The sequence below is a fragment of the Piliocolobus tephrosceles genome, chromosome 7, assembly GCF_002776525.5.
Source record: "Piliocolobus tephrosceles isolate RC106 chromosome 7, ASM277652v3, whole genome shotgun sequence".
Classification (NCBI taxonomy): Eukaryota; Metazoa; Chordata; class Mammalia; order Primates; family Cercopithecidae; genus Piliocolobus; species Piliocolobus tephrosceles.
In genome coordinates, this window is record NC_045440.1 from 10961090 (window position 1) to 10977611 (window position 16522).

Sequence of the window (16522 nt, forward strand, 5' to 3'; positions counted from 1 at the left end):
TACCTGCACAGCATGCATGATAAATGCACATGATAAAGTGAAAAAATAGTACACACTGAAAGAAAGCCAGCGGAAGAGGGTACTGGCATGGGCCAGGGAGGGCAAAAATTAGGATGGGGACATGGAGGAGCTCAATCCAAGGCAAGACACAGGCTCAGGCTTTCCCACAGTCACAAAGATAACTTAGAGGTAACTTTGCTGGACTTGTGAAAAGTCTGGAACAACTGCAGGAGAGGGAAGGTGGGATTCCCACAGAGCAGGAGCACAGATGAGCCAAGCAAGGCTCTGCTTTGAAGGCAGCAATCAACAGAGATGCACAGACCTGTGAGGCTGCTGGGACAGTCATGCAACAATGCAGCCCTTTTGCTTCCTAGGCTCACCAGTTCCCTCGCTCCACCTCTGAGAGGTGGTTTGGAGAAACACAGACCTTCTCAAGACGGTTGCAAGGTAAGTTTAGTTGGTACATGAGTGCATAGCACATTTTAATTTTTATAGTTATGCATTTATTTTATATGTATTAGACAAACGACAGACAGAAAATTTACCATTTCACAGGTATTAGTGTTTAGGATGAGGCTAAAGTAGGTATTTCTGTTTAAAAAAGTAAATTTGAAGAAAAGCTACCCAGCAAATTATAGTAGTATGTGGTACACAGACAAAAAAAAAATCATGCAGTCGTTCAAATGACTGAAACTGATAAAATACTGGCCCTGGTCTATGGACTCCTGCTCTGACAAAGCACAGAACACTCGTACCTTCTCCAGAGTCAGTGACCAAAGATGACAGAGCAGGGCACCCAGCACAGAAATCACCAGGAGCCAATGACTTCCTCCTGTGCCCCATCCTACTCTCTCACTCTCATCAAGAATTAAATCCTTTTATGTAGACAGATGGTCAAGAATTGCTACTATAAAGCAACTCAGTATGGTCTCAACTATCAGAGAGCTACATGGAGAACTAGTTACTGCTAAACAGACCTCTCTGCTGATGTTTTTCCTGCCTACTTAAGTCTTGAAAATTTCCACAAGGCTGAGTCAAATCTGCGTTTCATCGTCTACAAGAAAGGTACCTATCCAGAACACCCTGCTGGCCAGCGTGTAAATATCTAAAGAAGGACTCAGAAAACACTGGGGAAGTCCAGCCTGCATGTGTTGGCTGGGCTTCAGTGAAGAATGGAGCACAACAGGAGTTGTAAGTAGTAGTTACATAAGAAGCCCTGGAAATTCTGCTCAGAACCAAATATAACAAATAAAATTATCTAAGACTTAGTTATTTAATTCCCTAAATTTTTCGTCCTCCCAGTAGCACTTTTAAATGCCTAAAAGCAATTAAAAGAAACATTTTCCAATATCTCACAGAACCATTAGAAACACAAAATTAATAGCTTCATAAACTATAGCTTCTATTTTATCCATAGAATGAAGGTGCATAAATCACATAGTAATTAATCTTTAGACAAAAGCAAACAATAAATGGAATATATGGCTATGATCCTTTCTTTCTGAGTGCGGCCCAAGATAAAAGTTTCTTCCAAAAGGATATCATTAATGCAATAAGGTTTTTGTGGAGATCTATTTTGTATGAAATTCCTGTTTTCTATTAGCTACTTCTTCCTCTGTGATGTAAGGCTCATTCTTTGTGAAAAACGTGAAGCAGAAAACATTTGCGAAATAATCAGGTAAAGATCCCATGACCGATCTATCACTGACACGGTACGTAGATGCATGGTGCAACCCCCAGGGGACGACTTTGTGGCATCCTCAGCAACCACAGAGCCACAGGGAGATGAGTGTTTGCTCCCACTAAGGTTCTGCAACCTCTGCCACCAACACTGGAGAAATCCTCCAATCTCACTGTTTTCTCCTGAACTTGTTCCCTTCTATTTTTCGATTATATGCAGCAAACAGGCACACCTTCAAGCTGCCAAAAGCATCTTAAACGTTGGACACTTACAATCTTCAAAATATAATTGTTCAAAAGAGTCATCAAAGTAGTTTTTGATACAGAACACTTACTTTGACCACATAATTGAACCTTCGGATATCTTGAATTGCACTTGAGAAGTCTAACCGATTAAAGGCCTCTCCCAAGGTGCAATAGCCATGCCTCTGGAAAAGCAACACAGAAGTTAAAATTAGTCAATCAGCCAAAAAGAACTGGCAGTTAATGTCAATTAATTGTGCAATTAAAAAAAAAATTTGGCAAAGGACATGTGTTTTTATCCTGAAGACTGATTTTAGATTTAGATGAGAGAATAGTAAAATTACAGCAATGCTAATAATTTAAGCTGTTTATGTATAACTGAGACACCGTTAACTGACATTTTTTACCACCTGCTGAAGTAATGACAAAGAAAAATGTATATTAAATATCTTGCTGGTTTGCAGAACAGAAAACCAAATACCGCATGTTCTCACTCATAGGTGGGAATCGAACAACGAGAACACTTGGACACAGGAAAGGGAACATCACATACCGGGGCCTGTCGTGGGGTGCGGGGAGGGGGAAGGGATAGCATTAGGAGATATACCTAATGTAAATGATGAGTTAATGGGTGCAGCACACCAACATGGCACATATATACATATGTAACAAACCTGCACGCTGTGCACATGTAACCTAGAACTTAAAGTATAATAGAAAATTTTAAAAAAAATCTTGCTGGTTTGTTTTGCTGGGGACAAACTGGGGTGTGGATGATGTTAAGGCTAAGATCATTAAAAAACTGGATTATTCTAGGCTACGCAACTAAAAATACATAAATCATGTGCTTAGCTGCATTGTAAGGATGTAGGTGTTATAAATATACAGTTGAAACACAGGATTTCTCTGCGGGGGAGGCATGCACTGCCCGAGTTTGAAGTATAACGTGGGATTTCTCTGCGGGGGAGGCATGCACTGCCCAGGTTGGAAGTATACTCAACCACAAGGATCACAGCTGGGAGAGGCGCTTTGGCAGCAAAAAGGTGCCTCTGAAAACCAGCATTGGGATGGAGAGGGCTGAAGGCAAGTGCTAGTTGTGACCATGGGCAGCTTTCAGGCTGGAAGCACGGATGCCAAGAACCCAAAATACCAAAAAAACTGGTGATTAGACCCACAGGTCCAAGAACCAAAGGAAGAAAATGAAACAATTTATTTTCAGTACTGTAAACACTGCTGCTATTCTCTTAGATGTTTTTCTTCCATGATACACCCTTATCCTATACTGGTTTGTATAGATTAGCACATTAGGTTTCAGAAGTCATTTTAAACTCCATTTCCATCTTCCATATTTGAAATATCTAAAATCTACAGATTTTCATTTCAAAGTTGTAGAGATAAATAAGCTGGAGAACAATAATAAAAAACATGAGATAATCGATCTCAAATTCCAAACAGGTGACTTGAGATGTCCTAGAGAAAGCAGCTGGAGTCATAGCATCTTTATCTCTGATAGCTGATACACTCAGAGGCTCATGTGCTTCTGTGCGTCAACCCCAATCGCCCTACTGTGTGCACAACTCAACGAAATTCATTTAAAACATCCAAATATGTTGACTGAGTGCCTGCTATGCAGAAAACATTTTCCTGGGAACTCTAGGGGAAAGGAAATGCTAATTTTGATACAGATAATTATCTGAAATCCCTCACAGTTGATATTCCTATTTTATTTCTCTCTCTTAATTCTACATGATGGTGCAGCAGGCACTTTCCAAGGTCACCACCCATCTCACAACCGAAAATTAAATCTGATTCACAGAGCAGACCACAAAGAGCATGTCTGGACCTAGAACCACAGCATGTAACCTCAGAGCAGTGAGATACCAGCCAGCATGGATAAGCAGCAGGCACTTGCTCTATACCAGGTGACGGTGTGGAGACATGATGTGGTGCAGGGACACCAGCACTCAGTCCTAGTTCTGGTCCCTCTCAGCCTGGTTAAGTCGTGGTTCCTAGGATTCCAGGGAACATCCCCACAGCCTCACAATAAGATTCTCTTTTCCTGCATATGCTAGCTTGGATGGGATCCTCTGTTCTGTAATCAGTACGGCAACGGAGCAGATGAAATATTTAATGGTCTTTCATGAGCACTAAATTTCGTTTTTTACAAACCAGGTTAGATTCTGTCAAACAATCTTCTAATGGTGTATTAGAGTGTATATTAAAGATCTGATTCATTCTATACCCACTAACCATAACCAAATAGATTTAAGTTTTCTTTCTCAGAAGCTGGACTAGCTTCAGAGCATCTACAAACATTTCTGGAATATTTAACTTACCCTAAAAAAACATGATAGACAACAGTTCCCTAAATTATTTTCCCCAATTGTTGCAAAATTATGCAAATGCAGAGTTTCTAGGACTATAAAAGGAACTCAACTTCCCTGATCCTAGTAAAGAAACAGGAAACAGCTTGAAGCTCTCTGGTTTGTCTTATGGCTCATGAAAAAGCTTTAGCCTAACTTGACAAAAGAAAGGCAGGGAAAGAGTTCACACAGCTCTGCGCAAACCCAACCCAATTACTAATTTCATGTTAGCCACTCTTTACGTGGAATGAGGGGGCTCACAGATGGCCTACACTCCAAAACACGCCACAGGGAGGACACATGCCCATCAGCACCAGAGGTTCATGCTAACACAGAGAAAATGCGTGTGACTGCAGGAGTCCATGCTTGGTTTAAATAGACCTGCTGCTGACTCAGATATGTACAGGTAGGCAGGAACCACACACTGCACACATATACCACATGCCACCACACACCATACATCCCACACACCAATGTGTACACAAATACATGCACAACCATACATACACACCATATATACAACACATACCAATGTATGCACAAATACACAGTCACATACCACACGCAAATGCAAGCACACACAATGGAGAATCACTACCTCAAAAGCTCCTCATATGCTATTATCTATCAGAATTTGAACCATAGATCTGATACTGCAAAAGAAATGTGTTTCATGCAACTTTATTAATAAATGTATTTAATGTGACTCCATATTGAACAGAAACAATCCAAGATAATCTCTTATTTATAATAGAATACTTACTTCTTTTGTGCTTTCTTTATGAACATAGATCCATTTTTCACGATAAAAACCTAGAATAAAAATTAACTTTGTTTTTTAAATCTGGCAAATCATTTCAAAAATGAAGATTTTAAAGGAATTTAAATAATTGGACACGTTAACAAAGTTATCTTACTATATTCACAAGAAATGCTTTTACTTGGTTCAATGGAAACAGAATTGCCTTGTTTCTTAAATCAGTTTAAGATATGAACAATGATTTCAGACAGTACCAAGTCCTAGTAACTTAGAAGAAAATTAGTATTATTAATGACTGAAGCCATATGAAGACATAAATGATTATAAAATGCAAGTACATTACTAAATTCCCATGTATCCTAATAAAAAGTTCTATTCTTCTATTGCTCTGTATGGTACTCCATAGAAACACATTTTTCAGATAAATCTTAAAGTTTCAAGAATCACACTAACTGTATTCTCCATGTGACCATATCTTCTTCATAAAGTAGTCTCCCCCATATTCACAGTTTCACCTTCTACAGTTTCAATTACCCACAGTCAGTTTTGGCTTGAAAACATTAAATAGAAAATTCCAGAAATAAACCATTCCTAAGTTTTAAATTCTGTGCCGTTCTGGGTGGTGTCATGAAATCTCACACTGTCCTGCTTTGTCCTGCCTGGGATGGGAATCCTCCCTTTGTCAAGCGAGTCCTACACTACCTGCCCCTTGATCACTCAGTAGCCGTCTTGGTTATCGGATCAACTGTTGAGATATCGCAGTGCTTGTGTTTAGAGAACCCTTATCATACTTCATAATGGCCCCAAAGTGCAAGAGGAGCGATGGCGGCCATCTTGCTATAACTGTTTCATTTTATTATTGTTGTTAATCTCTTACTGTGCCTAATTTATGAATTAAACTTTATTATAAGTGTGTATATACAGAAAAAAACCCATAGTATCCATAAGGTTCAGTACTATGCAGTTTCAGGCATCCACTGGAGGTCTATCCCCTGAGGTAAGGGAGCCTACTATAGACGAACATGTGTCTTGGTAACTCACAGATAAACTGCAAGGCAGTGCCATGATAGTGCCCTACGCCCTCTCACAGACAGGTCCCACCTCCAGCCTTCCCCTGCTGCCATCTAACATCCTAAACTACAGCTCTGAATGTCTGTCTCCTGCTCTGAATCTTCAGTGACTTCGAAACTCAAGTCAGGACACCCCTCAGTTTGGCCTCACTGCTCAAGAATGAGTTGAATTCAAGATCATATGCATGGGCTGTTTTGTGGGTTGTGCCATCTCTTATTTTGTTTTTGCACATCTTACCCACTGAAACGGTTGAGCTGCCAAAAGTCTGACCACTAAATAAGTGGGCGATGCTGGATACTGGGCTGTTATTTACATATTTGTATCACCTTTTATTTCATAAGATAGCATTGTCAGAGTAATTTAGTATTTCAACATAATCGACAAAATAAAATTAATGAGAATGATCTTACTTTGAGTATTTGTGTCATTTCTAAAATGGTCCTTTTTCCTTTTTTTGGATGCATATTCATGCTCTTCATTATTGAATATTTCTCCATCTTCACTATTTAAGATACTGAAATAAAGACATATTCTATTAAAATATTTTTTCAGGGAGATCTTCATTTGGCTTTTCTTTTGTAAAACGATACAAACACTTCAAAGTGACAGATTGTGGGCTTGAAATTACAAGGGTAATGTCTAACACTTTTTTTTTCATTTTGAGAAATAAGATGTGTCCTGGTTCTTTGAGAATATTATACCAGAAAGTGCTGAACATGTCTTAGAATCTCTCAAGGGTCTTGATATGCTTATCCAAGGGAGTTTCAAACATCAAAATGCTTTATTAAAATATAGAGATTTTTTAAAAACAACTATTAAAACTCCAGAAAAAAAGATGGTAAGAATATGATGATACCCAATACTGACCAATGACTTGCTGTATCCCTTACCCTATGCTGAGCAACCACTCAGTATTTCTGTTTACTCTCTATATTTTTAAGGGTTTAACTGAACTTAATTATTCACTGAACATTTTTTTATTAAGCACCAACCAAATACATGTTAACACACTTAACTGGAAGCAGAAGTGACAGGTATATTTTTACTATTTAAACACATTTAATTAAAAGTTTTTCTTCTTCGTGAAACAAGAAAATCAAATCATAAGGCAATAACTAGACAATGTGAACACCTTTTACTTTTTAAAAAAATTTCTTCCTTATAGGGAAAAAAAAAACCCTGTAAATAGTAATCCACATCTTCAAAACTAAAGATGTGTAAAATTTTTATTTTCCACACACTGATAACAGATTTTCAGTCTAAAGTGAGGAAGGAAGCTCTGTGGAGACAAGCTAGTTGGTGGAGGCATGCGAGAGTGATGCTCAAATCCCAGGAACTAAGATTGCTTATTTCCCGCTCACTGTTCTTTGACAAGAAAATTGTATACAAGTCCCTTTCCACTCACCAGTATTCACTTTTAGTAAAAACAGCTGACTTTGCCAAATGAGTCAATTTCTCACTGTCAGAACAGACTTAAACAGCACTTTTTTTTGAGACGGAGTCTCGCTCTGTCACCCAGGCTGGAATGCAGTGGCCGGATCTCAGCTCACTACAAGCTCCACCTCCCGGGTTTATGCCATTCTCCTGCCTCAGCCTCCCGAGTAGCTGGGACTACAGGCTCCCGCCACCTCGCCCAGCTAGTTTTAGTGGTATTTTTAGTAGAGACGGGGGTTTCACCGCGTTAGCCAGGATGGTCTTGATCTCCTGACCTCGTGATCCGCCCGTCTCGGCCTCCCAAAGTGCTGGGATTACAGGCTTGAGCCACCGCGCCCAGCCAGAAGCTTTAGAATCTAAAAGGGCTTTTCTAATGAAAATTACAAACTTATCAAAGGAAAAGCACAGATACGATGTTCTCCAGAAATAGTGTCGCAGAAATAAAGACAGAATATGGAAGGAGAGAGGACTGCTGACTAATCTCACACGTCCAGGGAGAAGGACACTCCATGCAGCTGAGCTCCAACACGTGAGTGTGGATAAAACAGCAAGCTGAACTGAAAGACATCCCATGGACCACTGAGCTGGAATCAACTCTGCCCATAGGTGGTGGGGCCAGGTTCAGATACTTGCAGTAACCGCGTCCTCCTGTGAATCTGGGCCTAGATGGCCGTGGCTCCCTGGGGGCTACCCACACTGTGGATTCCACAGGTGGAGGTGACCTTCTTGGGCACTGCTGGGACACTTCGTGGGCCCACGTGGGCAGTGGTAGGGCTCAGAGAACTTCAGTGTTAGGGCCTTGGGGAGTCTATGTTAGACTTGAGGACCAAGCCTGGGCTCACAAATGACAACCAAGGGAAAATAGGCTACTATTTTTACAAAGTATTTTAAACGAGGAAAAAGCCATTATTTTGGGGTTGTGGGTTTTACACTGTCAGGTAAACAAAAATGTACAAGTACAGAAGAAAGATGAATGCTTCTGAAATTTAAATTCAACACACTAAAATGTTAATAAAGGAGTATTTAATTTATAAATCTTTCCATTCTGCATGTATCAACTACATCTCATAGCAAACATGTTCTTTTTTTATAACCTTTGTTTCATGAGCAAGACAAACATCACCTACTCTGACTTAAAAACAAGGGAAACTGCCCAACAATTTGATTTAAAAATGTCAAACGCCTTCAATAGACATGTCTCCAAAGAAGAGATACAACAGCCAACAAGCCCATGAAAAGATGCTCCATATCACAAATTCTTAGGTAAATGCAAATTAACACTACAATGAGATACTACCTCACACTCATTATGAGGCTACTGGCAAATTAAAAGAAAAAAAGAAAGAAAGTAACAAGTGTTGACAGGGATGTGGAGAAACTGGATCCCTCGTGCAGTGTTGGTGGAAATGGAGGATGGTATAGCTGCTATAGGAAACAGCATGGAGGTTCTTCAAAAAATTAAACATACAATTACCATATGATCCAGCAATTTCACTTCTGGGTATATTTTCAAAAGAACTGAAAGCGGAGAATGACAGATACCTGTATATCCAGCGGAGAATGACAGATACCTGTATACCCACGTTCACAGCAGTATTACTTGCAACAGCTAAACATGGAAACAACCCACACGTCCATCAGTGGCCGAACAGACAAACTGTGGTGTGCACTATACACAATATGGACTATTATTCAGTCTGAAAACGGAAATGCTGACACATGCTACAACAGGGCTGAAACCTGAGGACATTATGCTGTGAGATAAGACAGTTACAAAAGGACAGTGTCTGATTTGACTTATATGAGGTACTCAGAAAAGTCAAATCATACAGACACAGAAAGTAGAAAGCCAGTTACCAGGTCTGGGGGTGCTGGAGAATGAAAAGTTAGCAAAGTTAGCACTTAATGGGGACAGAGTTTCAGTTTGGGAAGATGAAAAATTTCCAGAGATGGATGGTAGTAATGGTTGCACAATAATGTGAATGTACTTAACACCACTGAACTTGAACATTTAAAAACGGTTAGGATGGCAATTTTATGCTATGTGTATTTTGTTGTAATTAAAGATAAAGAGACAGTGTGCAAGAGAGGAGAGGAAGTAGCAGCTTGTCTTGTTCATGCTGTCTGAGGTACATGTCGGAGGGATGGGGTGGGGGCGGGAAGCATTAAAAACAAAGAATAGAACCTCATACAACACAAGCTGAAAATACAGGGCACAAACGCACTTGTAAGAAACACAGAGTTTCCATAAACTTAAAACATGTCTGAATGATGGAGCTAACAGCCCTCAACTCCCCACACCCAGGCCGCACCGCAGCATACATCACCCCCTTGCTTGCAAATGTGCCCAAAAGGCAATGACATTCCAAGTTTCCTCTGATAACCCAAGGCCAGCGCATGACTTTTCCAAGTTCCTTTCCACTCAAGAAAAGGAAGAGAAGAGAATAGAGAAGAATCAACAAAACAACTCCAAATAGAAGTAAACTAGAGCCAAGAACAGAACTGTTTCCCATAATTAAGTCCCAATTTCTATACATTATAATCCTCATTCTCGTGACGACCTGTAATAAGATTTGCATTTTCCTCTGATGGTATTTTCCTTAAGAGATGGACAACAAGGTCTTAATCTTCATCTCCCAGACCACTCTAGGGTTCTAAGCACAGGCTTTACAGGAATGTGCTGTTATGGGCCATTATCTTCAAATCATTTCCACACAAGTCTAGGAAAGTAAGACAGGCTAGGGTAAGCCTCCGGTTTTTAAAATTGCTAATCAAGGGCATCAGTTCTGAACTATATTGCTGTAAGATATATCAGAAAACTTTTGTTACCAGTATGAAAAATGATATTTGTGAATGATTTAAGTTTTAATAATTATTAAAGTACTACACTACACGTAGTAAAAAGTAATACATACTCATAAACTCAACTTCCCTGAGCTGCCATTAGGAAGCAACCCTGCCAAGCCCTTGATTTTGGATTTCTGGCCTCCAGAACTGTGAGGACAGACATTTCTGTGGTTTTAAGCCACTGAGTTTGTGGTTATGGAACCCTAGAAAATGAATACAATCATCTATCTTTTTAAGTTACTTCAGTTTGATATTGATTATGAAAGGTACATACATGCTATCAAACAGAAGAGACTTTAGGGAGAAAAAATCTCAGCATAAATGCCATGATTCCAAGTGCCAAGGTAATATAACATGCAAAATGTGATAATTTCACCAAAACCAAAACAAAGTGGAACAAACCCTCAAACACAGTTGTTGATAATTCCCACCTGGCCTCCTCTGACATTTCCTTCGGATCAGTTTGGCTGTACCTCTTCTGTCAAGCAGGAGTTGGACTACATTTTGGTCAGCTCCTCCTCAGAAGGGAGCTACAATCTCTGCTCTAACAATCCCCAATGGTTGTCTTAAGTTACTCTGTTCATCAATGGCTACCTACTAAACCTAGCTTTTTATCCATACATTTCCAATCAGGTAGTATTATTTTCTCCTGGTAGGCGAATGTTTACATTTATCCATTTTCCTGATACAAAGCTACTTCATATCAGTGTATTATTAGTCTCTGATTACAAAAAGATAATCCAGAAGAAAAAGTCCAGTCAATTTTATGTAAGTTAAAAAAAAGATGTGAAACCTATTTTTAGGATTAACATTTCCTTCCTAAATATCTAACACAACACACTTACAGACTCTTAACACACCCGCGTTACATGAAGGGAGCAGCAGAGCAAAGAGCAATAAGCACCAAGGTCAGGTGGAGCCACAGACAATGTGGGCCCCTCTCACTCCACAGGGAGAAGCATCTGCACAGTGCACAGAGTGCAGTCTGGCTGAAGGGAAATGCCATCTTAAAGAGCTTCAGATGCAGCAACCTTCTGCAAGAAGGGTTGTGCCAGGAAGTCCACCAGATGAGGCTGCAAACCCGTCAAAGGCCATCACACTCTGTGCACAGGGCACACAGAACAACGCCTCCCACATCCTGTGACTTCCTGCGTGTGCCACTTGGACCACCACAGCCCCTACCTGCACCATCTTACCTGGACAGACAAAATCAGCCACCTCATGACTAGGGTATTCACATGGTTTTCAGTTCTATAAATTCCTCCCCCTTAAGAATGCATGGCTGTAAAATCAGAAATGATGAAAACTGGACTTGTGAGTGGCTTTGCAGTAGGGATTACAGGTCCAGAATAGAACAGGTTCAGTCACATATTTAAGATATTCAAAGGAAAAAAGTACAAGCCAAAGATTTAACATCTAAATAGTGACCATCAAGGATAAAAGTCACACATAGTTTTTATGAGAACACACAAACACAGGACGTACGATGACCAGCAGCAGCTGAGGGACGACCCACTAAAGAATAAGCTCCGGAAACCAAAATGACTAGAGGCAGAGGCAAAGGTGTGGCTGCCGGGTGGTCTGTATTTATTTGTGGAGCTGCTGGCACATGATGGTGATAAAGGTGCAGCATGCCATGGTTACCAGCTCAGACAATGCAGACAAAGAACCACCACCGGAGAAGTGGTAGGGATGGGGAGAAGATGTGCAGGGCCAACCGGGAGTGGGGTTTCCATCAGCTAACTGCAGCATCGGGTGCTGTGGGAGCCAACAAAAGAATCTAAGGGTTTGCTATAAAGGCATTAGGGTAAAAGTGAAAAAAAAAAAAAAAAAAAGAAAGAAAGAAAAAAAGAAAACAAGAAAGCCCTCTTAAATACCAAAAGCGTAAAAGCAAATAAAATAGAACAAGGTGGTTCCCTGTTACCTGTCATGTAAAAAACGGACTTGGCTCACCTCTTAAAACAGTCTTGGATTGGTTCACAAAGCAAAATCAAGCACCATACTGCATATAAGATATACAGCTATAAAAGGCTGGGAAACTATATAGAGAATGTATAGGACTTAGAAAATGTCACAAGAAACTTTATAGCTTAAATACCTATATCAATACAAATTTAAATAATAAAAATAAATTATTTAAATATATAACTGAAAAAGCCAGAAAAAGAATAAGTGAACCAAAAGAAAGGGGGGAATTATTACAAATAAAAGCAGATATTATTAAGTAGAAAAAGAATAGAACTAAGAAGCAAATCCAAAAGCTGGCTCTCAAGAGAAAATAATCAATCAAAACAAACCACTAAGTATCTGTCTGATTAGAAAAAAAAAAAAAGAAAGTTACAAGTGCTAACAGAAGAAAATTTAAAAATTGTAAAAGATAAGAAAAAGGGATAGAGAGAAAAATGTGTAGATTAAAAGAGACTTTAAAAACATATCAAATTTTAAGAATAAAACAACACTAAACTATAGTGTCTAGGGATATACACTTGGTGATAAAACTATAAAGATTAGGGAAATGATTACCATAAGAGTTTGGGAAGTGGTTATTTTTTGGGAGAGGAAGTGGATTATAATAGAAATGGGACATGTGGGGGGTGCTTCTGGGATGATTATGATAAAGTTCTATTCCTTGACCTGGGTGTGGTTACAAGGATGTTTGATTTATAAAAATGAAGAAAAACATTAAAAAATCATTACAGGCAACTTTATAAAACTCTTTGCAATAAGTTAGAAGTAGATGAAACATATTTTTTTAAAAAACATTAAATTTAATGCTATTGCAATATAAAATCATATTTTTTTCTTAGAGCTGAACAAATTAATTGTAAAATGCATTTAAGAAGAACAAGAAACTATTCTAAAATTCATATGGAATAAAAAAAGAGCCCAAATAGCCAAAGCAATCCTAAGCAAAAAGAACAAAGCCAGAGGCATCACACTGGCATCACACTCAACTTCAAACTATACTTTAAAGCCCCAGTAACCAAAACAGCTTCTGTACTGGTACAAAAACAGACTCATAGACCAATGAACAGAACAGAAAACTCAGAAATAAAGCCACACACCTACAACCATCCAATCTTCGACAAGGCCAGCAAAAACCGCGGTGGAAAAAGACCATCCTATTCAATACACGGTGCTGGAATAACTGGCTAGCCATATACAGAAGATTGAAGGCAGACCCCTATCTTTCACCATATACAAAAATTAACTCAAAATATGTTAAAGATTTCAACGTAAGACCTCAAACTATAAGATCCTGGAAGATAACCTAGGAAACACTCTTCTTGACATTGGCCTTGGCAAAGAATTTTTGGCTAAGTTCCCAAAAACAATTGCAACAAAAAACAAAAATTGGCAAGTAGAATTTAATTAAATGAAAGAGCTTCTGCACAGCAAGAGAAACTATGGACAGAGAATACAGACAACCTACAGAATGACAGAAATTATTTGCAAACTATGCATCTGACAAAGGCCTAATATCCAGAATCTACAGGGAACTTATGCAAAAAAACAAATGACCCCATTAAAAAATGGGCAAAGGACAGGAACAGGCACTTCTCAAAGAAGATATACAAGTGGCCAACAAACATGAAAAAGGCTCAGTACCACACAGCACTAGAGAAATGCATCAAAACCACAATGAGATGCCATCTGACACCAGCCAGAATGGCCATTACTAAAAAGACTAAAGACAACAGATGCTGGCAAGGCTGAGGAGAAAAGAGAATGCTTTATATACTGTTGACGGGAATGTAAATTAGTCCAGCCACTGTGGGAAGTGGTCTGGAGATTTCTCAAAGAACTTAAATAGAACTACCATTCTATCCAGCAACCCCATTACTGGGTATATATCCAAAAGAAAATAAATCATTCAACCAAAAAGACACATGCACTCATATGTTCATCGCTGCACTATTAACAATAGTAAAGACACAGAATCAACCCAGGTGCCCATCAACGGTAGACTGGATAAAGAAAATGTGGTACCCATATACCGTGAAATACTACACAGCCATAAAAAAGGAATAAAATCACATCTTTTGCAGCAACATGGATGGAGCTTGACTTAATCCTAAGCAAATTAATGCAGGAACAGAAAACCAAATGCCACATGTTCTCACTTATAAATGTGAGCTAAACATTGAGCACACATGGACACAAATATGGGAACAACAGACACTGGGGACTACTAGAAGGTAGAGGGAGTGGGGGTGGGTTAAAAAAACTACCTATTGAGTACTACGCTAACTAGGTGACAGGATCTGTACTCCAAACCCCAGTCTCATGCAATATTTTCATGTAACAAACTTGTAAATAGACTCTCTGTATCTAAAATAAAAGGTGAAGAAGAACCAGTAAGCACAAATAACCAGACAACTCTGAGTAAGAACCGCAGTGGTGAAGACTCTAGCCCCAGCTGACATGAAAACACAGTATAAAGCCTCTCTGTTTACATCAGTGTGATGAGGGAAGTCCAGGAAGACAGAGAGAAAACCCCATAGTCCCAACTGCCCATGGAAATTTAGTGTGGGAAAAAGAGGTATCTCAACACAGCAGGGAAGGGGCCTTTCCGTTAGTGGTACTGCTGCAGTAACTGGACAGCTACTGCACAAAGACACAAACAGATTTGTTCCTCACAGCATGCTCCAAGATAAATTCCAAATGGAGCATAAGTTCTCTTCTCTCTCCCCTGAGGCATACACAGCAGAACAGACTTTTAAATACAGTTCAGGGAGTCCTGACCTGTGTACCTCCTGTAACACATACCCAATCAAGACACCACAGAAAGCTCCATATAGCTGTTAGGTCAATCACCAGGGAGGCTCTCAACTCTGCCTCTCCTTGGGAGCTAAGAGGTAAGCCACCATTGCGAGCCCTATGCTGATACAGGCCCCAGACACGACTGACAGCACAGTCAGACTACGTGATGTCTGGCTTGCCTTTTAATTTTCTTAGTGATAACTTAAAAAGACTTTTTGGCCGGGCGCGGTGGCTCAAGCCTGTAATCCCAGCACTTTGGGACGCCGAGACGGGCGGATCACGAGGTTAGGAGATCGAGACCATCCTGGCTAACACGGTGAAACCCCGTCTCTACTAAAAAAAAAAAATACAAAAAACTAGCCGGGCGAGGTGGCGGGCGCCTGTAGTCCCAGCTACTCGGGACCCTGAGGCAGGAGAATGGCAGAACCTGGGACGCGGAGCTTGCAGTGAGCTGAGATCCTGCCACTGCACTCCAGCCTGGGCAACAGAGCAAGATTCCGTCTCAAAAAAAAAAAAGACTTTTAAAGATGATTTTAGACTTGCACAAGTTTCAGAGGCAGGGCACACGGTGTCCCCAAGTTTCTACCCACCTTCGTGCAGCCACAGAACAAGGATCAACACCATAAGAGGAACTCTGGCATGGTACTCCCAGCTCAACCATAGGCTTTGTTGTTTCGCCAGGCCGCCCACCAGAGCCCGTCTGCTCCTGGGCCCGGTCCAGCATCCACATTGTGCTTAGCTGACACACTTCCATGGCCCCCCATGCCAGAAGAGTTTGCAGTCTCCTCTCATCACCTTGAAGAGTACTGGTCAATTATTTGGTAGAATGTCCTTCAAACTGGGTTTGTCTGTTTTCTCCTGATTCAACTTAGGGAAAACCACCACAGGTGATGTGCCATTCACACAGCACCACAGATACTTGCTGCCAATATGATGTCACCTTTGAGCTCTTGGTTGGGGCAGTGTCTGCCAGGTTTCTCCACTGTAAAGTATTGTTCCCTTTGTAATGAATAGCTATTTGGGGGGAGACTTGGCAGATATTCTATTTCTCCTAATTCTTTCATCTATTAGAAAGATTTCACCTTGCTGCATCTGTCAAGGGACTGTGCTTATAACAATTATCATGGTGGCTTTCTATTTCCCTTATTCCTTCTACATTTATTAACTGGAATTATCCTGCAAGGAAGAGCTGTTCCTTATCCCTCACTTATGCATTCATTTATGTACTGATATCAGCCTAAATGGATGGCTATTTCTTTTCTTTTTTAGGTTATAATCCATTACTACTGTTGTTTATCCTGTGGCTCGAACTGCTCCAGCTTTGGCCAATGGAGCACTTTTTGGCGGGCATCTGCCCTTC

The 16522-nt window shown here is 40.0% G+C and overlaps 1 protein-coding gene across 15 annotated transcripts in view; it reads right to left on the minus strand.

Annotated features, from left to right (window-relative positions):
- The window catches only part of FBXO25 (F-box protein 25), a 64732-nt gene that overhangs the window by 31539 nt on the left and 16671 nt on the right, over positions 1 to 16522 (minus strand). For 10 of the 15 annotated variants that reach the window (XM_023219121.2, XM_023219122.2, XM_023219123.2 and 7 more), the window contains 3 exons: positions 6528 to 6631; positions 5050 to 5099; positions 2016 to 2108 (listed from right to left, as the gene is read on the minus strand). In XM_023219121.2, coding sequence (XP_023074889.1) covers positions 2016 to 2108; positions 5050 to 5099; positions 6528 to 6631 — 247 coding nt within the window. Of the gene's footprint in view, positions 1 to 2015; positions 2109 to 5049; positions 5100 to 6527; positions 6632 to 16522 lie in introns of those variants that run through there. The other 5 variants (XM_023219131.2, XM_023219133.2, XM_023219132.2 and 2 more) reach the window with 2 other exon arrangements.